Source organism: Dipteris shenzhenensis, chromosome 13 (genome assembly GCF_047967505.1).
Source record: "Dipteris shenzhenensis isolate YYH24624 ecotype China chromosome 13, Dip_SZ_1.0, whole genome shotgun sequence".
NCBI lineage: Eukaryota > Viridiplantae > Streptophyta > Polypodiopsida > Gleicheniales > Dipteridaceae > Dipteris > Dipteris shenzhenensis.
In genome coordinates, this window is record NC_141608.1 from 23,558,381 (window position 1) to 23,583,539 (window position 25,159).

The 25,159-nt window shown below is 41.5% G+C and overlaps 1 protein-coding gene across 2 annotated transcripts; it reads left to right on the forward strand.

The window, feature by feature from the left end:
* Nucleotides 1–6,888: 6,888 nt before the first annotated feature.
* On the forward strand, nt 6,889–24,314 carry LOC147895192 (cell wall integrity protein scw1-like). 2 transcript variants are annotated; one of them, XM_087383601.1, is made up of 10 exons: nt 6,889–7,302; nt 13,516–13,578; nt 13,669–13,753; nt 13,892–13,966; nt 14,211–14,289; nt 14,506–14,557; nt 20,711–20,829; nt 20,962–21,031; nt 23,502–23,584; nt 23,766–24,314. In XM_087383601.1, the coding sequence occupies exons 1-10, from the start codon at nt 7,153–7,155 to the stop codon at nt 23,812–23,814; spliced, it is 825 nt and encodes a 274-aa protein (XP_087239727.1). In that variant the 5' UTR covers nt 6,889–7,152; the 3' UTR covers nt 23,815–24,314. The 2 variants fall into 2 exon arrangements, with proteins under 2 accessions (XP_087239727.1, XP_087239728.1); XM_087383602.1 differs by having other exon boundaries at nt 6,893–7,302; nt 14,509–14,557; nt 23,766–24,310.
* Nucleotides 24,315–25,159: the final 845 nt, after the last annotated feature.

The window sequence follows — 25,159 nt, forward strand, 5'->3', positions numbered from 1 at the left end:
AGCATCAGCCATAGCATTGTCCTTACTAGGTTTATAGTTTAATGTCAGAGTCATATTCTTGGATGATGGCATTCCAATTCCTTTTCCTAGTATTTGGGTGAAGTTTTACTTAAGGTTTTGCTTATCAATAAGCATAATATTAATTAAACTTTATTCCGAATAGATAATGGCTCTGTACTTTTAGAGCATGAACCACAGCTAGCCATTCCACATCTTGGGTGGAGGATTTAAGTTTCTTGCTCCGATTTTCTAGATTAATAAGCTACAAGCCTTTGTATTTGGCTAAGGACTCCACCAATAGCTACCCCAATGGCATTATTGGTCACAAAGCATTCTTGGTCAAAAAAATTTAGCTTGAGGACAAGAGCACTAGTAAGGGCATAAAATCTTGGCACTTTGGGTTTTGGTTAAAATGGTTGATCCCTTCTCTAATTGATTTGTCATAGGTTTGGAAATCTTAGCAAAGTCCTTGATGAAATTCTATTAAACCCTACTAGACCTAAAAATCAGTTGGATAGCCCTCGCATTTCTCTAAACTAGCTAGTTCTTGATGGACTCAAATTTCCTAGCATCCATCTGGACCCCCTCTTAAGAGACATCATTACTTTGCCTCAAAGATCAAGTGATATGACAGACACTTATCTTTGTCTGCCATAAGGTCAGAGCTCCTGTATCAATAGTGCCATGTACAAATCCATATTACTTGCCTTGTATTCCTTAGGGATAAGAAGGGCAAGCTTGAGGTATCCCTTCTTTATGGTTAACCATGGGGGGATTTTGTAGTACACCAAGTCTACAGGTCATGTTAACGAAGATAGCATAGTCAAAAGGATTCATGCCATCCATGGTGAGCCCAAGATGCAAGTTACATGGGTTCTCTCAAAGTTTTCACTATGTGCTTTCATGTAGCACACTTAGCACGAATCCTCAAGGTATTGCCAATGAAACAATGTGTAGCATGCCATCTCATCAATTTTGCTATGGACTTACACTAGAGCATGTGTCAGATTCTTATCAATATAGGAAAGTGACTCAATGCCTTTACTAGGATGGTTTGGTCGTATAAGCCTTGTCCACATGAACAATGTTTTTTTAAGGGACTCCTCTTGAAAAAAAAGTGCCTAAGTGGGGTAACTTTCCACCCTCACCTTGAGAAATGATAGCCTAAAATGAGTGATTGTATCAAAATTTGGTTTAGAAAAGTAACCATAACTGCATAAATGTTTTTTTTTAGGGGGGGCTTAAAATTATTTTGTATTTATATTAACAAAGGATTTGTATAATAAAGTTCCATATAGCCTGTATAGTCCAAAGGAGTATCAGCAAGAGAGATCTTGTGAGAAAATTTAAAAAAACCTCATAGTAAATACAGATGATATGAGGACCATCATGTAGACCAAAATATCAAGAGGATTCAAAGCTATACTTATTTGAGTGGAAATAAGGTGGGAATGGATTGTTATGGAGGCTCTCAATAAGAGCTTTATGGCTATTAAAAGATCTATGGTGTTCCTCAACTTCTTCTTGAAACTAAGACAAAACATTATTGGACTTGAATTTTTTATAGTCAAGGAGCAGCTTAGCTTGAGAAAACAAGATGCAACCATATTAGTAATGAATCTATATAGTGCTTAATTTTTAAAAAGGGATGCATTCCTACTAAACCATTGTGAAAAAGCATCAATAGCATTTGACAAAGTTCTCATCTTGCAATTGAAAGGCATTTCTAGCAATCCATATAAACCAAAGCTCATGAGCTCTTAGGACAACCCATAAAGCATAGGACATTTTGAAAGAGTCACCTAGCAAAATTGCTTTCCAATTTATAGGCTCACCAACTTGAATCCGTACAAACTTCCAAACCTTTCTAGCACTAGGGAAGTGATAAACAAGTGAAAGGCATCCTCTTTAATTGCAGGTCACCTTTAATAGAAACCATAGCCTTTACCTATCTTTTCACTTCTATAGTTAGTCCATAATTCCTTGTGGAGGATAAGCCAAAGGAGGGTAGAATTTTTTTCTGGAAATAGTCTTCTCCCAAATGAGAAGAAATCTATGTTTTGAGTTTATTATCTGCTACTTTCCATTTAAGATTGACCTCTATGCCACTATATAGAATTGGGATAGGAAGAAGATGGGAGCTCCTAACTCATGGGTTGAATTCTTTTGTAAAATTTAGGACATGTCCTCCTCTCTAGGTGAGATCTTGCTACCACAGCTGCTCATGAACAACACTTGATCTTGGTTTGAGAGTCTAAACTCTCTTTTTATTTCTTGCCAATTCTTCCATCTGGAACAATTTTTGTCCCATAGCTATTCCCACATTCGTAATCCTTCTTTAAAAGCACCCATGCTATCTATATATTTTAGTATCACTACGAGACTTTTGAATAATAACTCCTTGGATTTCCCTGCACCTTGACCTTTTTCTTAAACGCCCTCTTCTTCTTGACCTTCAAAGGAACAGTGTTAGATGAACAACTAGATGACTTTGGTGGCATAAACACCCCATTCAGTAAATGACAGCAGTCTTAGTCTTATCCTCAGGTGCAACATAGATTTGATTATAGTCATTGTAGCCATCCATAAATGAGTACATCTCATGTTCTGCAAATTGGTCCCTAATGCCATCTATGAATTGAATAGGAAACCTATCTAGTATAGTCTAAGCATTTAGCTTCTTGTAATTCACACACACTCTAAGCTTCCCACTTTTCTTGGTGGCATAAATACCCCACTCGATAAATGAAAGTAGTATTAGTCTTATCCTTAGGTGCAATAGAGATTTGACTAAAGTCAGTGTAGCCATTTATAAATGAGTACATCTCATGTTCTAAAAATTGGTCCCTAATGCCATCTAGGAATCGAATAGGAAACTGACCTAGTATAGTCTAAGCATTTAGCTTCTTGTAATTAACACACACTTTGATCTTCCGACTTTTCATGGACACTATCACAATAGGGAATAACCAATCACTCCTACTAATCAAATAGATGAACCTGGCTTATTCTCAGTATGCAAGGTTCTGAGGCTTTTTGTCACCATTTGCAGTATACGTGTAGCTTAGGACCTTGAGGCGTGTTCCGATGAGAGACGTAGGCTTAAGCATGGTAAGCAAACATAATGCATGCATGAGTAAAAGAAACGTGTATCATCATGGTTGAGGTAATGAAGACTTTTGTCTTCATTGGGGGTTGCAAGGTTTAGGAGGAGTTTAAAGGTTAGAAGGAGGTTCCAAGGTTTAGAAGAGGTTCCAGGGTTAGAAGGAGTTCCAAGGTTTAGAAGGAGTTCCAGGGTTAGAAAGACTTCCAAGGTTTAGAAGGAGGTTCCAAGGTTTAGAAGAGGTTCTAGGGTTAGAAAGAGTTCCAAGGTTTAGAAGGAGTTTCCAAGGTTTAGAAGGAGGTTCCAGAGTTTAAAAGAGGTTCCAAGGTTTGGAGTAGAGTACATGGTGGAGAACTCATCTCCCTTGTAGACCATGGAGATTAAGGGTTGAGAAACTAAGGGTTTAGGGGGAGCATAGGAGTGGAAGAAGAAGATTGTGTAAGAGCATGGGGGAAAGAAGAGAGAAGAGGGAGGAGGAGGAGGAGGGAGGAGGAGAAGGGAAAAGGAGGGAGGAGGAGGAGGAAGAGGGAGGAGGAGAAGGGAGGAGGAGGAGGGACTAGGAGAGGGAGAGGATGGGTTGCAAGTTTGGAGAAGAGGGGAGGAGGAGTTGCAAGGTTAGGACATGCTTTTGGATGTACCCCCCCTGCATCTATTTTGATCCCCATGTTTTCTTCGCTAGCAGCTTTCCTTCATTGCGAATAGACTGCAGACTCTTGCGCGCCTAGTGGAGGAGTTTGTGGACGAGGGGATCATCATGTATGTAGCGAGGAACATATCTTACATGCATGCCAGGCATGCACTTAGCGTTTTTGACTTCACCACTCTCAATGCAGTCCCCGAAGTGAGCCTAAGAACATCGCTACATGACGTGTTCATTCGGCAGGTCTCGCAAATGGGTTATAGAAAAAAGGTACGCAACTTCAGCCAAGTGTGTTCCTGTACTTAATTCATATGATTCACTGAAACTGGTTTATGACAAATGTATGCTCCAGGTTGTTGGTGTCTTGCGCTTCATCAGCCTCAACAACCCTTTGATTGAATACCATTGCGATTGTTGTGGTGGCACTCGAGTCAGTAGAGACCCATCGCGATCGCACTGCTTTTCCTGCGACTGTGTGCTGAGCAGTTCATAGGTCCCATGCTTGAAAGGCTGTGTTGTGCTACAGGATGCCTCACATGTTGCGGTCCAGGTTCGTGGGCCACACGTTGATGAGGTTCTTGGCCACACGCTCGATGTTACTTGAGAAGAGGTCGACGGGAGAGTTCACTCTATCAACAGTTCTGGCTTCATCTCACAAAGTTCAGTGAGAGTGTTTAGTAGCGATGTTTGCTAATGCTCCCAACCCCTTGTGAATACTCGCTCTCTATTTGTCCAGTGCTTTCAGGTGTTAGTTCACGTACATATTTTGTGCTTCCACCATGATTTTTTCACATGTCCATCCATAGCCATGACAAAACACTGTACATACTGGCATGCTCCGACGAAAACGCATCCAATGTAAAAATTTTCATAAAGCAAAAATACTTTTGTACATATGGTGCATTGCCTTCATTGCTCTTTAATGTCCACCTCCATCATGTCTCTCTTTGCCTGTAAGATGTGCCCCCACCATAGTACGAATTACGCAAATGTTTCCCATCAAGTGCTCAATATTGCTACCTACCAGTGAAATCTTCCCCTGTGGCATCCATTTGCAAAACAAGTCACACCGAAGAAACGCCAACTCGACAACATCTTAGCAACCCTCGTGCAGCAACCGAGGTCGCACATTGCCCGAGCTGCTTCTTAGGATTAACCCTTTAGTTGATGTGGACTATTTGGCACTGCATAAGCTACTCACGCTCGAGCCGCTGCAACTACTATCCCTCATGCTCTCAACAGAAACCTATTTGGAGACCGCACACGTATTACATCCTTCTTCTAATCGTTTTCGTTCGTGCGCATGCAACAAAGAAAAGATCGCTATTTAGAATTCTGCCTCCTAGTGTAAATAAATCCATTGTCTGAAAGTTTGCGAAGAATATGTACTATTCCGCACATATTGCGGGTTCGAGGCTGATTGGGTTAGCCCTGGACCATCTTCACTGCCTCTAGCACCAATGCATTGCCATTTAACGACATCAATGTTGGGATCTTTTTGGAGAAACCACATAAAATACTACGAGCTACATGAGCCAATGCGACAAGAAAACAAAGATTTCTTGGAAGTCCTCAACAAAATAAGAGCGGGAACACAGACGATCGAGGACATCCACAACTTGAATACAAAGCACTATGGAGACCCTCCCGATAAAAACAACATCCCGCACTTGTTTTACACAAACGACGCCAAGGACAAGCACAACAACATTGTCTTCGAGAGCATAGAAGGAACACAACACATCCTCATAGCAAGCGATAACATTCAAAATTCATGCAGCAAAAAAATAATGATCCCCAAGGACCCAAGGAAAACAACAAGGCTACACAAAGAGCTGCATCTGAAACTTGGGATGCTGGTTGAGATATGCTCAGGAAACCTTGACATCGGTGATGGGATTGTCAATGGTGCCGATGGCATTTTCAAAGGTGTAGACATCTTCGGAAGACCATCTATTGTATGGATCGAGCTAAATGATAGAAGAGCAGGGGAACGTGCGCACTACGAGCATAGGCAGTTTTACAATAACAGTGAAAAAACAACCTGGACACTCAAGTGGGTTACCCGTGAGATCCAGATTAGCAACAACTCACAAAACACCATCACAAGGAGACAATTCCCAATACAACCAGCAGCAAGGAGAACAATCCATCGATCGCAAGGACTGACACTAGAGTCACTTGCTTTTGACCCAATGGGGATGCAAATGCCCAGCCCGGTCTACACAACCCTATCAAGAGTGCGAGACCTGACAAAACTATACTTCCTTTCCAAACTTGAAAAAAAATAGATAAGAATAGATGCAAGCGCCCAACAAGAACTACAAAAGGCTACGTGAACAATCTAAATGGACACTCAAGCAAATCGATTTTGGCTCCACAGAAAACCATTGCAAAATGCTGCAAAGCCTAAATACAAGGTCATTGCGACTTCATCGACTGGACATAACAAGGTCTAGAGGAATCATGGCCGTAACCGTACTGTGCCTGCAAGAAACACACACAACAACGAAACAACGGAAGGCTTGGAACTCTTTAACAAAACATCGACAATGCAAGGACACGAATTGGCGACTTTTTGGAAAGAAGAACTAATACTGATTAAAAAAAAAGAGGCATACAACGACGCTTGCAAATGTCTATTGATGATTTTTCGAACACGAACATACAATACCATTGCAATTCTTAATACATACAAATCACCAAAGGCAAAAAGGAACTAACTAACCAAAACAATAGAATCAATGCTGGCACAAATACCACAAGGTACAACAACTTACGTTCTCGGCGACTTCAACTTTGACTACAATTCGGACGCGGTGCCACGAACGAACCTTAAGAAAATGTTTTCACAACATGGGATGCGACAATTAATTCCAAGCAGCACTACGATCCATGGAACAACTATAGATCACATATGGACTAACTCCAACAATGCAAGTGCAATAACAGGGACAAATTACATTTACTGGTCCGACCATTTGTTACTGTACACAACCATACAAACATAGCCAAAAACATACTCTCTCATCTCATAAACACAAAAGCAAGCCCACTGAGGTAACCTCATCTTGTTATTATTAATAATAATAATATTATTAGCGCTCTACTGAAATTGAAAGTGCCAAAAACGGCCCGATATGGGGTGACCAACATAGGATCATGAGCTAACCAGGGGGCTTGAACTGAGGAGGGGCACATATACACACAAGCGTTTAAGGGGCAAGGGATGGAAAGGATAAAATTATTAGGTTTGAAGGAAGGTTGAAAGATTTACATTATCTTGTGTGATAGAGTGAGAGGAGGAGAACCAAGAAGGTAGGGGAGAGACTCTCCCCAAGAACTGGTTTTTGTTGTTGTGTGGCTCTTGTTGTGAGCTTTGCAAGCTTTCCACAGGCTTCAGAAAAAAATGGGCGAGCAGGATTCCAAAGATGAAGTCCGCACTCTCTTCATCTCTGGCCTCCCTGATGATATCAAAGAACGCGAGATCTACAACCTCTTTCGCACCCATCGTGGCTATGAATCTTGTCAGCTCAAGTACACTGGCCGTGGTTACCAGGTTTGCTTGCATCTTCCCCTTCTTGATTTGCTTTCAACCTCCAGTTTGTGCAGTCATTTCATTATCGGTTCTGCTTTCGTATTTGCCACTGCTTTGTCTTCATTTGTTTCGGCATTCATGCGCTTAGGGTTTTTGAACAAATCGTGCGTTTTGTTTCAAATTCTTTACGATTGGTACGTAGACTCGGCTTCCATCAGTAGAGTAAAATAATGAGACAATGGTTATTCCTTTCAAGTTCTGAACCGGTTCATCTGCAGAATGCGGGTTTCGTTTAACTATGCAAATTGGGCCAGCTTTACGCCCTTTCTGTCGTAGATTGTATCTCATGAACCTTTTTATCGTGGCATATTTGCAAATGTACTATTTCAGTCTTCAACTTTGTACTTTTGGACGTTATCGGGTCTTGGGTAATGTTTTGCTTTGATATATCCTCTCCCTCCTCCGTTGATTATTTATTTTGTTCGAATCAGTAACTTCTCATATTTCTCTCGCTGTCTTTTCGTTTATTTCTTCTTCTTCTTTTTTCCTGTTTTTGGGTCTGAATTTATAGCTTAATAAGCTCGGGTTCACCCAAGTATTTTAACGATCTTTCAAATTCTTGATCTGATAGCTTTGCTCACTTAGTTATTTTTCTTGTTTACATTTAGCTTTGTTATGTCCTCCTCCCTCTCATTGTTTTTTCGTTTGTTTTTCAAATCAAATGGAATCTGTAAGATTGGTTACTTTATAGTCTTATGAAGGCAATGCAATTTCTATAAGAACTATTGCCGAATTGCTGGAAGGAGTTGTGCTTTAGCGAGGAGTGCGTATGTTGATATTTAAATTGTGTGTACGTGTGTGTTATGAGTGAGTGTATATTGATGAGTCTCTTTTTCACTTATTCGAGGCATTTTTACTCCATCTTTCGTCTTGTTTAATTAGTTGTTATTGTTTGATTTAGTTTCATTGAGTTGCAGGTGTGGTTATTTGTTAATCTTCTTGAGTTGCTGAGTTTAACTTCTTTTCTGCATCCTTTCGTTTGTGAAATAGATCATAGATCAATACTACACCAAAATATTATGATCAAAGGGTAAATACTAGTAACTACAACGAATACATGAACGGCAATATATCATAAAGAAAAGGCTGCCACAGCCCAGAAATAAAGCCTTAAGTGCATGACAATTTATGAATCACAACCGATGAGGCTCGAGCCTCAAGCTGCATCTTCATTCTCATCCTCTTGCTCATCCTCATCCTCATTCTCATCATCATCTGCATCAATCCCCACACCACCCTCCTCCTCCTCCTCCTCCTCCTCCTCCTCCTCCTCATCACTATCATCCTCATTTGCCTCGCCATGGGACTCCAAAAGACTAGAGCTGCTTGAAGCTACAACAATATCCATCCTTCCTGTAAGTGTAACAATAGGGGCTTCAATCTCTTCTCCCTCTGTATCCGCTTGCAAAGCGAGCAGTTCATCTAGGTATATGCTTCTGCCGTATTAGCGGACATGCAAATTTCACCTTGTGAAGTTTTCGTTTATGTTGCAGCCTACTGGTATTGCGATAATTCTTTCTATCTTAAATGGTGCGTTGCCCTTTCAGCTCGATTTAGATGCTTGTTTGGGAGAGAATCAAATGAAATCATTTAGACTTCACAAGCAGTTGTAGCTTGAATGAAGAGATTTTGGGCTACTTTTTTATTAGCCTTCTCCTTTAGTGGTAGCCTTCATCATGGCTGCCCTTCACCTCCGGAATGCCGACAAAAACTCAGTTTGAAGACTTTGTATAAATAGATGCTCAAGTATGTGTGGGTGTGTGGATTTGTATGTGTGAGTATATATCTTTATACTATGGTCTACACCCACTGTTGGGCGCTGATGACGTCAGTAGGGATGCCATAGTAGCTAGTCCCTGCTATGCGTGATGGAGTTTATGTGTTCAACCTTATGAGTGACTATCATGAGATTGAAATTGCACTATGTTGTGTTTTTAGAGGATGAGTTTGGGAATGTTCATGGATTCATCTAGTATATGCAAGCAAACTGTGTTTGTGCTAGTTTCACCAATTCCTTATAGCTGAATTTTCTATACATTGCTAACACGGTGTGTTTCCGGGTAACAATTGTGACAATCATGTTAGCATGTACCAACACTGGCTTCACCCATGCAAGCTTTCCAATGTCCTCAAAGAGGAGGTCAAGGCAATGGCATGTGCATCTGGTATAGAAAATATGAGGCCATACTTCCTCCACCAATCCTCGTGTCCACACACAGTTAGATGCATTGTCCATATAGACCTGCACTAATCAAGAATGACATGTTTCAGTATTCCAAAGATTACTCCCTTGACTTATACTGCCCAATTGTGTCCACTAACTTCAAGAAGGCTGAGCCAAATATGCATGAGACCATGATATTGATTATAGGCCGGCGCTGAGTGTCAGACCAGCCATCACAAGTTATGCTGCAGCCATATTTTTTCCACTTATCCCATAACTGTAGCATCTCTTGATCTATGCATACTGCTTCATTAGTTAGCTTCTTTGTGCGCAAAACATTGTAGGATGGAGGCTTGAAGGTAGGCCCAACTTGGCCAATGGCACGAACCATCTCCAAAAAATAAGGGCTCCTCACCTTCCAATGAGGAATATCCTCTGCAAAGAAAAAATGACGGAGAGTAATATTATGCATCCTTCCGTGCCCATGACTCTCATGCGTTGGCCAAGGCTCCCTTTGACATCTTCTGTTTCTTTTGTTTTGGCTCATGCATTGGCAGATGGTTTTCCACTTGTAGTACCACTCACTGAGGCATCCCCCAAATCAGCCACATCTGCATCAAGTTGTTTTGCAGCCATTTTTAGAGCTGCATTTGCTTGTAATCTTCGACAAGTATCTTTTACATATTTGGGAGGAGTGGTACACTTCTCAACCCCCTCTATTGGGTGTTGATGCCGTCAGTGGGGATGTCATAGTAGCTAGTCCTTGCTATGCGTGATGGAGTTTATGGTTTTCAAGCTTATGAGTGACTATATGAGATTGAAATTGCACTATGTTGTGTTTTTAGAGGATGAGTTTGGGAATGTTCCTGGATTCATCTAGGTATACACTTCTCAACCCCCAAGCCCCCAAGCCCAAGAAAATGTGCCCGTATGCGGGTCGGTCCTCCATCCCATGAATGAGGGCAATATTTACATTTACAAGTGTACTGGCCCTTCCCAAAGGATTTAACGTCTCTACAATTCCCATTCTGGTCCTTTTTGTCTTCCCATTTGCAGACTTACAAGCTGTAAATTTGCAAAAGAGAGCAAATAAGGCAAAGGAGCAATTTGCAAAAGAGGACTTGAAGCCATAGCTGCTGCAAAATGGGAAAAGAGAGCAGCCATAGCCATTACCTTGAAGGGTTGACGTTTGGAGCAGGCATAGAGGTAGGTTGTAGTTGTATGGTGACGACTTACGCTTGGAGCAGGTAGACGCTGCACAAGGGCTGAGGTGAAGGGCTGACTCTTGAGCAGTGAGGGGAAGAAAAGGGCAAGAGCTACTTATATAGGCCCTCGAGAGAGCAAAGTCCAATTCAAGACTTGGGTCTTGGAGTTGTATACTTTCACGAAGTGGCCTTTTGGTGATGACCTTGCTTGGATCCTTACCCACAAACAACATGAATCATGATAATCTGGTCGAAACTAGAAGAAAAAACCTTGTTCCGAGCAGGTTAATATGTGCTAGTCAAGCCTATAAAGGACCTAACTCCTTCAAACAAGCATAGGAAGGCACTCCCAAAATCCTTTCAAAGACAAGAATTTCACATGATATTTGAACTTGAGTTCCACCCCTTGAGTAGAACCCCTCCAATAAACTCAACAAATTCATTGCATGCCTAATACCTATCTACATTTTACACAACTGGAATGCACTAATGGCACAAATTTAGGGCACAAAACCATCCAATAAACAAGTTAAAAGAGCATCCAAGCTCATAAAGTGGACTTCAAGCACATATCCCAAGGATTCCATACTTATTTAATAGTCTAGAAACACAAGGCTATGTATTCGAATGACACCTGAATGCCTACATCATCACAATGTGTGAATGAAACTAACATGAATTTTGAGAAATATAAAACCTTTTATTTTCTCTTAAAAGCAAGGCACCGACTACTTGGTGAGTGATCTATTGTTACCACAAATTGTTATTGGATTGCCAAAAAGTTCCCAAAGTGATGTGTACAATGGAAGGTACGGGCGAGTCAAGTGTATGGGCAAGGTTGGAAGCGTGGCAGTACGGTGTACGGATCAAAAAATGCGTGGAAATCGTTTTTTATAAGGTTGGAATCTCGATTTTTTTGGCCCCCAAAAGGCATGTACAGATGGCCGTAGGTATGGATCGCATACGGAAAAACCATTTGCATGCATACAGACCTAACTGTGACTCGAGCTACTTTTGCCAATTTGTCTAGTATCACGTGTGCCATCCTTGGCAAAATTAATGCTAATGAATCGGGACAATGCTAAGGTGGTGCTGAGTTGGAGTCACACATCAGATAAATATTGTGAGAATGATGCTTGAGGATGCGTGCCACACTGTTTGATTAGGATACTTTTGACAAATTCACAATGTCTACATCTTCTTGACGGGCAGTAAACCCATGGTTATAGCTGTTTGCCATGATTGTAGCATGTGTAGCTCCCATATTTTCCTCACCAATGAGTGGAAGGACAACTAGCATAGCTTCATTGTGTGGGTAGTTTGTATATGTTCATGATGTGACCTAAGCTTTTTCATTGATAGCATGCCTAAGGTTGTTGGTATTGTAGTCTGTTACAGATTTGCGAGTGGTCTATGTTTTTAGCCCTTATTTCAGTTATTTTTTTGCTATTCCTTTGTGCCTTTCCTTAGCTATTCGGAGGAGAAATGACAACGAAACAATGGTGACTTCACAAGTCACTGTGGCTTGAATGGCAAGGTTTGGGCTCAGATTTCTTTCTAAGCTCTAGCCCTCATTCGCTAGACCGCGTTCCTTGTCTTTGGAGCTTCGATTAAAACTTGATATGAGGATCTTTAAAATGCATTCCCTTGTGGTTGCACACGAGCACATGTTTGGTGTTGATAAAGTTGATGACCACTAGTTATTGCCTTGTTTGTCATGATCAGAAGGTGAAAATTTGCATAGTTTATCTGGATTCATCAATGTACCAAGGGATGTGTAGATTGCACCTTCGTTTTTTTGTTTAATGCACCACCACTTGTCACTACAATTTTAGTCTTGTATGCTTCTTTTGATAGTACCCCAAATAATTTGGAGCAAAGCTGCCAGCCTTTATCATGAATAATTTAACTGAGTCTGCCCTAGATTTTGACAAAGGTTTAGATGATAACCTTTGTATAAATGTATGTCTTCATGTGTATGTGGCTATATGCATGTGGGAAGTATGTGTGTTTATGGCTTTTACCACTGGGTGTCTATGTGATGCAACAAAGTCAAAGCTGCAATTCCTGGTGCTCTTACCTTAAAGCACCTTCGTCTGTTTTGGGATGCATCTGGATGTTTGTAGTGTGCCGGGCATTCGAAAGTGCTGATTTCTCATGGGAGCATCATTATAAGGGAATATATGTACCCTGATGTCAGGGAGGGTTGATTGAATAGCTTCACTTTTAGATGATCTCAAGAAAGTGTTTATGTTAGTTTCTTATGTAGTCTTTGCAGTTTGTTTCAAAATGTTGAAATCTCTTGTACGATGGTTAGTCCCCTCCTTTAAATAAAGCCTTCTTCAAATGGTAGCCGCTGTTATATTGGGGCCTGGGCTTGCAAGTACGAGATGTTCTGTATGCCTGTTTATGTGTAAATGTATGTGACCTTAGGGCTTGTTCTTGGAGTCGGCAATGTTAGCAGGGATTGATCTGCATTTGTGTGTCCTTTTGAGCTATATGGACTGTAACATGCTTTGTAATATTGGGTAGATATGTTTTTGATTACGCTTTGAACAATCTTCAATCCTTTGCAAAGAACGACTAACAAGTAAGGAGGTTACACATGAAACAAACGTTCTGAGTTTTTGGGAAGGGCATTCTCCTCATAGGTCTCATTTGGTTTTGATGCACATGTCAGGGTTGTCTGTTCTTATGTTGAAGCTCATTTTATATGCCTTTTTAAGAGGTTAATTCTGCATAGTGTGGAGACTACATAGGATCCTTAAGAGGCTGCCCTGATCATCTTGCACTCTCTTTTTGCAGATTGTTGCGTTTGCTGTATTTATAGACCAATCATCAGCATTAGCTGCGAAGGAAGCTTTGAATGTAAGTTTCACTAGAAGGAATGCTTACTTTTTGTTGAAAATTGTCCCTATGTGGGCTGCATTATCGTGTTTGTTGTGTGGGGTCTTGCAGGGTCTCAAATTTGATCCGGCATCGTCATCTACCCTCCATATTGAACTTGCAAGGGCCAATTCAAGAGCAAAGCGCCCACGTGGAGGTATTTTTTTGTTGGTGCTAGCAATATACTGAAGTATGTTGTTGCTTATCTCCCAGTTTTATTTCTACTTATCGGATGGTACCTTTCTTTTTGTGTGTGTGGGGGGGGGGGGGGATGTCTGTCATTGTGTCACACCAGAGGACGGAGCCTTTTCTTCCTTTGAGAAAAAACCTAGAGGACCTACAGGTGTCCCAGGAGTGATAAGTGATCACGGTATGCCTGATATCTGTATGCATCCTTTGTTACATCAATTCTGTATGTGAATTTGCCACTACTTGTAGTCATATGAGTATGATTATAAAAAAAAAGTGAAATTATAAAAATTACTTGCTTTCTGAAGTAGATCTAATTGATGCACACCAGTTTATGTTTTTAGATTGAGGTTTTGATATTGAGCCCTGAATCCACACTTGATATAGCTCATCTTCCACATGTTTGGCACATTGCACACTCACAGGGGTTGGCGGCACTGTGCACATGCCTGGATATGGGCACTCCGTTTACAGCGACATAAGTGGGTACCCACCCTCACAGAGGTTGACACATGCACTTTCTTTTGGCACCAAAGAGGAATGTTGTCTCACCAACTGGAGGCGTAGATTTTAAGAAGTATCTGCATAACATTGTCTCAGAAAACCCAAATTCATGCAAAATTATTATTTCCATAATGAAGACTCGACAACTGGTTTTTTTCCAAAAATGATGGTGCTTATCTTATCGTTCTCTGACAAACATTTTTGGTATTCAATTAGCAGTGTGGGGCCTCCCTATGGCGTACATGATGGCATTTCCAGTATGATGATGGTAAGTTTGGGCATTTGCAAGGAAGCATGTTTGTTCATTTTGTAATTTGAGTAGGCTGTTTCTGCAAGGTTTGTGCAAAGGTCAAAATTTTGTTTGCTCAAAAATTCGTTCAATTTTTGTTTCAGCTGCATCGCTTGCATGACAGAGCAATTGAAAGGATGTTATTTCTGTTTCTTTGTGGATCCATTGGATTTCTGTATTTATATTATGTCTGTTTGCAAGAGGCTTAGTTTCCGTGACATTATTCACATGTTTTCACAAAGGTCAGGGATGCCTTTTTATTTTATCCTTATATCTACTAGAGATTTTGTATGTATAGTTCTGTATTTTATCAGGGGGCATAATTTTTGTTGTTCTATGGATGCGATTTGGTAGTACATAGTGGCTGTACTGAATAAGAGTTTGGGGCTAGTTCTAGGAAGTTCATATGATTACAGGGTCAGGTCGTGTGGGCTGTATTAGCCTTAAAATGCATTCAGTAATCTATGCCTTGTTTGGCTTCGAAAGACACTGTTGACTGGTCTACATGTTTTTGGAACTCCAGTTGTAAGAACCTGAGAATATGAGCTAGCATTTCTAGTTTTAGGTGCTAGAGCTCTATTAGTACTCTGCTGTACAACCTCACTTGCAAGTCTTAGTTGAGCTGTTTGTGCAAATCAAGAGTTGGCTTGTGCTACAGCTAATTATATAGATTGTGAGTCTGGCTTTGATCTTGGAGAAATACAGAAACTCAGCATTTTGATTTTTACATAAATGCCTGAGTATAGGCTCACAAATGGGGTGATCATAAATCTGCTTTCGTTATAAAATGGAAAGGGGCCGGCATAGTTCCGCTAAGCGAGGATACATTCAATGAAAATGTTTCCGACATTCAAGGAACAGCCTCTTAGAAAACCTAGAATGAGGGTCATAGATGATATAAAGAAGATGAAGAATACAACACAAAACTGACATACCATAGACCATTGTGCGAGCCAATGAGAAGTGAAACCTGTTTTTTTGATGAATTGTAACCTGGCATGCAGCTGAGTGTATGCTGGATGATAACTACTGCAAACACCACTAAAGTAATGAAGTTGAATGAGAGAGATGAAGGTTATTAACAAGTGCAAATTGTGTTATGCACATTATTAGTCAAGATCTCTGTCTTCATCTTGTGTGTGTCATTGCTACAGTTGTGCCTCGCCATATATAGGTGAGTCCTTGGCTTGGTTGAATGCAACTGATCACGTCCATGTCCTGGGGGTCAGAGAAACTAGGCTTGCTCGAACTTGCACGACAAAGGTCCAGATACCATGCCAAATGTAATAGAGAGCTCGCTTGCTACAACCAACTTCCCACAGCGGAAGACTTCCCCAAGCTCACACAACTTAAAGTGAGATCATGGTGCACACAATATCATAAATCGAAGCTTAGATGTGAGAAGTGCACAGCATGCAGGACATCAAAAACATGTATATAAGAGTGTGCTCCAAACCAGGACAAACATCAAACTTTTACGGATCATGCACACCTTTTTTCACACAAGTACATCCGTTACACCGATGATATAGATTTTAGGTCTATATCATGGGTGTAACGGATGTGCTTGTGTGAAAAACTCAGTTGAGCCCCCATGGGTTCAGCCCCCGTGATTGTAAGGGGAGAAACACTCACTCACTCTCTCTCCTCAAATACTAACTGAAAGAGATAGACTGGAAGCAGATCACACTCATAAATCCATGTGGAACCTGTGAGGGTGAGTGAGAGACTCTGAGGGGAATAAACGGGGACCTCCGAAGAGGAATATGTAACTGAATGAATGGATGCCTAAAGGGCTGGGCCAAGGGGCTGCCTTTTATAGGCCCTCTTGGGCACTGAAAGAACTGACTGGATAGCCAACCCTGCTGCTGCTGCACCGACTGGGAGAAGGCTGCACTGTCCCTGTCTGCTGATGTGTCAGTCAGTGCTGACTGCCAATGTCATTGCTGCCATGTGGCCTGCGACTGCTCCACCTGCACCTGCGTGGCATGAAAAACTGGATGCATGGTCCATGTCGTAGGTAACTGCAACTTTATGGCCACATCATTCACTGCTTTGACTATTGGAAAAGGGCCAAAGCTTCGATGAGAGAGCTTTGGGCACTTCCTCCCAATCTGCTTGAGGCGTTTCTTCATGATCCGAAGATAGACCCGCGCCCTTCCTTGTAACTCAGTCACGCCTGTGCTTGTTGGCGTGCATTCGGTAGGTCTCCTGGGCTCTGGCAAAGCGGTCATTCATTGACTCCATGATCTGCTCATAGGTCTCTATGATACGATCAGCTTCGTATACGTTCTTGGATGTCCTGGTGAGAGAGGACTTAGGTTTCTTGCCAAAAAACCCACGCTGGAAGAATGGGTGTTGTTCAGGATCCCTTGAACTAGTGGTAAATCTGCTCCCACGGGATTGAGCATCTGCAACATAGCACTTCAGAATGTCGAACGATAGCTGGTTGTAGACTTCTGTCTCGCCATCTGATTGCGGATAAAAACCACTGGAGAAATGAGTTTGGTACCAAAGTTGTCGAACATGGCTCTCCAAAAGTGACTAGTGAATTCTTTGGGGAAAAAAAAGTGACTAGTGAATTTGGAATCCTTGTCGGATACAATGATATAGGGCCATCTGAGAAAACTACCGGCTGTGTCCTTTGTGTCGATTGTACCTTTGCATGGAATAAGCATGACAAATTTGCTAAACCTGTCTGCAATGGTTAGGCACATGGTGTTCTTGGTACCAATAGCTGGCGGAAGGTCCGTAACAAAGTCCATGCTAATTTGCTCAAAAGGCTGATCCGGGATCTCAATGGGCTAGTGAGAGACATATTGATGAACATCACTGCGTAAATGTGGCCAGCAAAATTTGCGCTCAATCTTCTCGAGAGTGCTTGCACTCCCTCTGTGTTCGCCGGCTAGAGAACTGTGCATATCATAGAGGATCGTAGCACGGTATGGGGGCAATACACAAAGGGGTCCTTTGAAGAACAACCACCCGTCATGTATAGCATAGTAGTCAGGTCGTGCGTCCAGCGTGAGTTTGTAGCAATGTGTGTAGAAACTTGGAGAGGACTCTTGTACTATGTATATAGAGGTCCATTTCTCGTCGGCTAAGAGCATTTGCCACGACATTCTCTCTGATCCTGGCCGGTACTCGATCATGCCGCCAAACTGCTGAAAAGTATGGCTCCATCTCGTTTGGTAATCTGACCACTGAACGACAGGCATGGTCTGAAGCCACCGCCAGGCGTGATGATCTGTGTGGACTGTGACCATATAAAACAATATTTCCATGTCTTGAGGGCATGGATGATTGCACATAACTCCTTATCGTACACTGAGTACCTGGTCTCTGTTGCAATCAACTTGCGTCCCTCAAATGCGACTTGGGTGACCGTGGTGCCCCAAAATTGCTCCAATGGCATAATCGCAGGCATCAGTTTGTACATCGAAGGGTTGATCCCATTGTGCCAATGTTAGGGACAATGCTTTGGTGACTGCCTCCTTTAGCTGGGCGAAGGATGAAAGAGTTGCTGGAGTGAAGGTGATAGGCTACTTCCTGGCTTTTACTCCCTGTAAAACGTTAGTGATGGGAACTTCAATTTTTCCTAAGTCCTTGATATGTTTCCTGTATGCTTGGCAAATGCCCATAAACATCCGAACCTCTTGAGCTGTGGTAGGTACCTCCCACTCCAATGTATCCTTCACCTTGGCTTGGTCCAAGCAAACACTTGTCGGAGTGATGATGTATTCCAAGTAATGTACTTCCTCCAAGAAGTAACTGCTTTTCTTGGTGTTGATGTACACTTGGTTGTCCTTTAGTAGTTGAACCTGTTGCATATGCTGTGCTAGATTCTTTGAGAAATCAAAATGTCATCCAGACACAAAGACACTCTTAGCGATAAAAGGTTTGAAGATCTAGAGCATCATATGGTTGAAGGACGCGGGTGCCCCTGTGAGACCGAAGGGCATCACCACGAACTCATATTGGGCTTTTTCTCATCTTTAGTATATTCAGCTCATGAATCCCGATTTGGGGATACCCACTCTTCAGATCAATCTTTAAGAACATCTTGGCTTTGTTCAGGCGCTCCAAGATGTAATCAATCCTCGGCACAAGGAACCTGCGCTTGATGGTCAACTTGTTCAATGCGCAGTAATTCACACATCCAAGCTGAGTTGTCCTTCTTGATGAAAAGGATCGGAGCTGCATACGGTGAATTACTGGGGCGGATGAAGCCACTGCGTAACAACTCCCCTAACTGTTGCTCAAGCTCCTCTTCCATCGTCTTGCTAAGACGTTAAGGATGCTTGATGGGGGGTGATGATTCAGGAACGAGCTCAATATGATGGTTCTCTGGCCGACTCGGTGGTAAAGTTGGAGGAAGACTCGATATGTGGAAAATGTCTTGGTATTGCTGAAGCAAAGCTTCCCGTTCGGGGGTCCTAGTTGGAACTTTTGTACTGGTTGAGTTGACATAGACTATGTATGCCTCACCTCCCTTGCGGATCTCGCGTGCCATCTAGATTGCGGAAATCAAAGGGGAGGCAAAGTGTTCTTGAGCCAAGAGATGAACTTACCCCCATGATCTAGAATTTTGAGGACCAAACCCTGGTTTTGATTAGTGCAAGTAGTATGCACGAGTGGCATTGAGTACAAGCCCCATTATTTGGAATTTGTTCTAAGCCCCATTCAATACTTGTATTGGGATCCAAGCATGTGCTTGACATTTGAAGGCATGGGATAATGCAAATATGTTGTTGATAGAAGTCTCCTTTGGCTTGCTCAAGGAGCAGATTTACTTGCTTTGGAGGTAGTGCCAATATATGGCTTAATCTATATAAGTCAACTCAACCTACGCATCATCCTCAAATATTTGAATGATTCGTTGTGTCTGATAGTTTTCTTGGGAATTATACCAAGCCATGGAACGATCTTGGATTTCCATATTGCTTATGTATTTCACGCATTCCTTGCCTCATAGGCATGCCAAGACTCGGCCGTTTCTGTGCTCGAATGGGAGGAATTGTATCACTACACCTTGTTTAGTGTGCTCTTGTAAGGAACTCCATGAAGTCATTTTGACGATGATATGCTGCATTCTCCTCTTTTAATGCTGATTCTTCATCTATGGTCTTGTAGATGCAGGCCATTGCTTCCCATCTCCTCTCTTAGAGAGTGCTCTTTGGTCACAAGGTACCATCAGATCCTTGGCAGTCTTCTTGGCATGCAGCCCTCGCTAGTATCTTGTTGGAATAACTTATAATGGTTGTAGGAGGGTTAAGCATGAAACTAATCTTTAGAAAATATGAATTTATATTTTCCTCGTGCTACAGTGAAGAATCTCTCCTTAATACATGTCAATGTTTTCAGCCAACCAATCTTAGCCATACCCAATTTGTCTTCGACAGTGGAGGTTAGATGGTATCTGAGCGTCTAGCATATCACATGCGTGTGCTACATAGAACAATATTTCAGTGAATTTTCGCGAGGCTAGAGAAGTCCTTGAAATGACATTGCTCTCATTTATTTAAGCTGGTCAGACATAATGAATCGTCTTGAGATGGACTTTGTTCTTAGATAATGTTAGTGAACTGTGACATCAGCTGTAGATATCCTTGGTCTCCAACACGAAAGGTTTATTCAGATGTGCGGAGGAGAGCATTATTGAGATGTGAGGAGGAGAGCATTCTAGTTTATGCCATGCTGTTTTCCACAGCAGACTCCTTATCTCCTTTCTTTTTTATCATGCCATGTTTACTCTTTAATTGAATCAGGAGCAGGCAGCAAGTTTCCACATTTATAGTGTTTTGTGAAAAGGTCATGGGTCTCGCAGTTTCACATATTAACATTGTAGGTGTCTAGGCATGCTTTTATGTGCTTAGGCTTGGTGGTTTTGCGCACCCAAAGACAGACCTGTATATTTGGGAACAGTTTCTGAGTGGAGGTGTTCAGCTTCTAGGATAATGTAATGTGGACAAGGAATTGACACAATCCTGTTGTGCATATAACTGCTCTTGTAGCACTGTGCAGGCTAGTATCTTTAAAAGTATGTACAAAGTAGTCTTTGTGTAATGCAATGAGGTTTTCTAAAGCTGGTGGGAGGAAATTAAAGTTTCCTGCTGCTCGTATTGAACTCAGGGATCCACTATCCTACCCCCTTTGCCAGCTCCAGGAAGTAATCCTCCTTGTTCAACTCTATTTGTGGCCAACCTTGGCCCATCCTGCACTGAGGCTGAGCTGTTTCATCTGCTTTCCAGGTGAGCTATCCAGATCTCCAATACCAGAAATATATAACATGTTGATGGATGACATTTGTTGTGTTCTTTTATGTCAAAGTGAAACAGCTATCTTGATGCAAAGTTTCTAATGCTACTTTCCAAAATCTACAGTTTTCCAGGCTTTTTAAAACTGAAGATGCAGACAAAAGCTGGACTGCCCGTGGCGTTCATTGAATTCCAGGTAAAACAATAGACTTGTTGCTGCATATCTGCTTATATAGTTGCCATGGATATTATGTTATTTCCTTTTGGAAGACTCTCGTAAGGACCGTTAAGATCTTCCTAGTCTTACAAGCAGGGCAAACTTTGCTCAAGAGTCAGGCAACTAATGCACAAATGCTGGGATATACATGAAAGCATTGAGGACTCTTGGTTGGAACATGCAATTGGTAGCTGGAGTTTTGCTCTGTTTTGGCATTGGCTTATGCCATGTCTCCTCCCTCCTTGCTGGTTGGCCCATTTGCATGAGGGCCCCACACCTCATGTTGCCTAGCTGTTTTGATCCTGGAAAAGTGTGCAAATGGCTCAAGACCTTTTAATTACAAAGTGCTTATGTTCTTAATCCCTCTAGTGTCTGTGTACAACTGCGTGCAACCAACCATTAATTCTTATTCCTACTATTTACCATTAACCACGTGGCCCTTAGGGGCTCCAACATACCCCCTTGATTGGAACACTTGTTAATCATCAGCTAGGGGCATGTCCTTCACCTGTCACTTCATGGTGTTTAGACGTAAACTCATTGAGCCACCCAGTGGTATTGTCGTTGCCTTTTCCTGATTATCACTTTGTGTTTGGTGACTCCGCACATCTAGTTCAAAAGGTTCTTTGACGAATCCTAATTATTGTTTTGATGTATTTTCTCTTTTGGTCAATCTTAGAAACACAACAGCTCCTTGGTGGGTGTACATTTATTATCTATGTTAAGCATATGGCATCTTTGGTTGATTGTGACCATGTCTGAACCTTTATACTCAATGAGATCCATCCCTTCCATTATACCCTGCGTTTTCTAGGCTTATCTTAGGAGTGCATTAACCAGGCTGGCATCTGGGGTTATCTATTTTATCTTTGATGTAAATCGTGGATTTAATCATGAAGTTTGTTCTAAATACATAGAGAATGAAGCTTTTGTTTTCATGGCATCGTTATAGTAATGGTGATTTTCAACCAAAGCAATGAAGTGCTTGAAGACCATAAAATATTCTGAGTTTTCCTTGAGTGGAAACACCCAAGCAAACCTTGAAAATTCATCAATAAATGTGACAAAGTAGAGACTGTTTCCCAAGGATGGAATCCTTATGGAACTACAAACATCACTATGAATTAGCTGCAATTTCTAGAAGCCCGGACAGCACCATCCTTTGGAATAGAAAATCTATTTATTTTACCAAGAATGCTTCAAAACTATCAAGCAAAATAGTCCTCGATGGAGAGTACTAGACATTACCAAGGCATACTCATTTGTCTATCTCGAATAGTGCACTTAACATCTTCAAAAATGACACGATATCCCCTTTTTGTGAAGTATGGGACAGATACCAAATTCTTCTTGATTCCTGGAACAAACAAAACGTCACAATAAGGAAGATGAGAGCCATCAATGGCTGTGAGTAAGATCTCCCCAATTCCTCGACCAGGATAAGATGCACAAGAAACTTTATTGCCAACAGGGGCAGAAGACAACTTATCAAACAAGTTCTTTCTGGGCGTTGTGCACCTAGTTGCACCACTGTCAAAATACCATGTGTCAGCCTTCTGATTAAATGATGAGCAAGGCTCCTGGATTAAATGATGGGAATGTTCCTGGATTCATCTAGGTATATGCTTTTGCCGTATTAGCGGACATGCAAATTTCACCTTGTGAAGTTTTCGTCCAAGTTGCGGCTTGCTGGTTTTGTGATAATTCTTTCTATCTTAAATGGTGCGTTGCCCTATCAGCTAGATTTAGATTTAGATGCTCGTTGGGGAGAGACTAAAATGAAAACGTTTAGACTTCATAAGTAGTTGTAGCTTGAATGAAGAGATTTTGGACTACCTTTTGATTAGCCTTCTCCTTTAGTGCTAGCCTTCGTCATGGCTGAGTCTTCCCTTCACCTCCGGAGTGCCGACAGAAACTCAGTATGAAGACTTTGTATAAATGGATGCTCAAGTATGTGTGGGTGTGTGGATTTGTATGTGTGAGAGCATATTTTTATACTATGGTCTACACTTACTGTTGGGCGCTGATGACGTCAGTGGGGATGTCTTAGTAGCTAGTCCCTGCTATGCATGATGGAGGATTGAAACTGCACTATGTTGTGTTTTTAGAGGATGAATTCCTATCCTAACGTAACCCAAAGATCTAACCTTTTGTCCAAATACTTAGGTTATGTTTCTTTGACATGAGTGTATCATTAAGGGAATCATGCTAGTCATCAGATTAGACGTATCCTTCTCCTTAGAGGTTTTTATGCTTTCGGAGGTTGAGTATCGTAATTGTGTATTCGTGCACTTTTCCAATATGTTTCACTGAATCAACTTGGGGGTCAAAGCCCCAAGTGCCCCTTTTGTAGTCCTAAAAATTCGCTGTTTTGCTGGAGCTTGTACTCTTAGAAAGGTAGCGAGTGTATTGAAATTACTGGAATTAATATTACTGATGTGTTTTTCAGGATGAGGCTTGCTCCACTCAGGCTCTTACACAACTCCAAAACTATATGCTATCTTCGTCAGATCGTGGAGGAATGCGACTAGAGTATCCATTATTTGTTTTTCAAGGGTGGTACCTCTATTTCTTTATGAACTGCGTTTCCTGAAAACAATTAGATTGTATGCCCCTGTACAGTGTTTGTTGATGGTGCTTGTGAAGTCTTTTTCATAGGAAGTGAATAATTTCTTGTTGTGAAAAGAACTTGGAAGTCTTTGACTGAACCCAGATATGCGAAAGCCAGAATGGGACTCCCAAGGAGAGAAAGGAGGGGTTAGCTCTCCAAGGAGTAGAAAAGTTCTCTCAGTAGAAGCTGCTGAATTTCATGTGTCTTTGGAGTTAGGAAGATTTTCCAGCAGAACTCGAAAGCAGCAGCTTCTGCAGTCAATTTTCATGAATGGAATGGCATTGCTGGAGGGGGGTTTTTGGTTCCCCTGCACTTACAGTTGTAGTTTCTGCAATAGGGAATGTATGGTTTTGGCATGGAGTTTCTGTCTTCAAGATTCAGAGTTGATCATCTCAAACAAAGCTGATATGCAGTGTCCTTAACTAGGAAAAGTTTACTGGTTTTAGTTGAAGTTATTTGACAGCAGCTTGTCACTCAATCTTATGAAAAGTTGAGATTTTAGTCCAAGTTATTTGACAGCACTTGGTCACTGAATCTTGTGAAAAGATAGGATCATTATGACAGTTTCTGCTAATTTCTAGCTGGCTGGCTGAAGTTTCATTTGACTCAGGTTTCTCCCTTTTTTTTTTGCACTACATGCACACACCATTGCACAGGTGCAACACCACATGCACTCCCATTGGTGACTCGATCTTACGTAAAGTTGAGATATCATGAGAGTTTTTTGTGGCTGGCTGCAGTTTCATGACTCGGGTTCTTCTCTTATTTTGCACACATGCACAACCACGAGTTTTGCAGAGGCACCACAATATTGCTCCCCCATGCAGGCTTATGCATCTATGCATATGCATTGGTACCTGCAAACATATGCAGGTGTATTTGCAATGGTATACTTGCTCCAAGCATTGCAGTAATGTAGCTTCATGCATTTGGTCATAGATCTGCTAGATGCATACGCATTGGTACCTGCAAACATATGCAGGTGTAATTTGCAATGGCATACGTACTGTAAGTATTGCAAGTATTGCAGTAACGTAGCTGCATGCATATGGGCATAGATCTGTGTACCTACATACATACACACATACACATACAACATATCTATACACATAGCCTGTTTTTCTTTTAGTTTCAAAAGAGAGTTTGATTGAGTATGCATGTGCTCTCTAAGCTAGGAATGTAGTGTTGCATCTTTGTAGGAAGCTGTACATCAGTGTAAGGGGTCCATTTAGTTTTTTACATTTTAAATGAGAGTTTTTATGCCTGTTTTTTGGAAGATTTTGTTTCTTGATTTGCTTGTTTGTTTTTGCTTAGTCACCTTCTTCCTCTTCTTTATTTCTTGTTTTTTTTCTCTTTTGTTTATTTGACGTATTTTCGTAAGCATTGGGTTCGCTTGAGAGACTCTGTGGGTCTTTAGAAACTTAGTATAGCTGCTTATGCTTGGACACTGTTGATGACATAAGTGCTGCTTTGCTTGCTAAGTATGTCTTACTTTT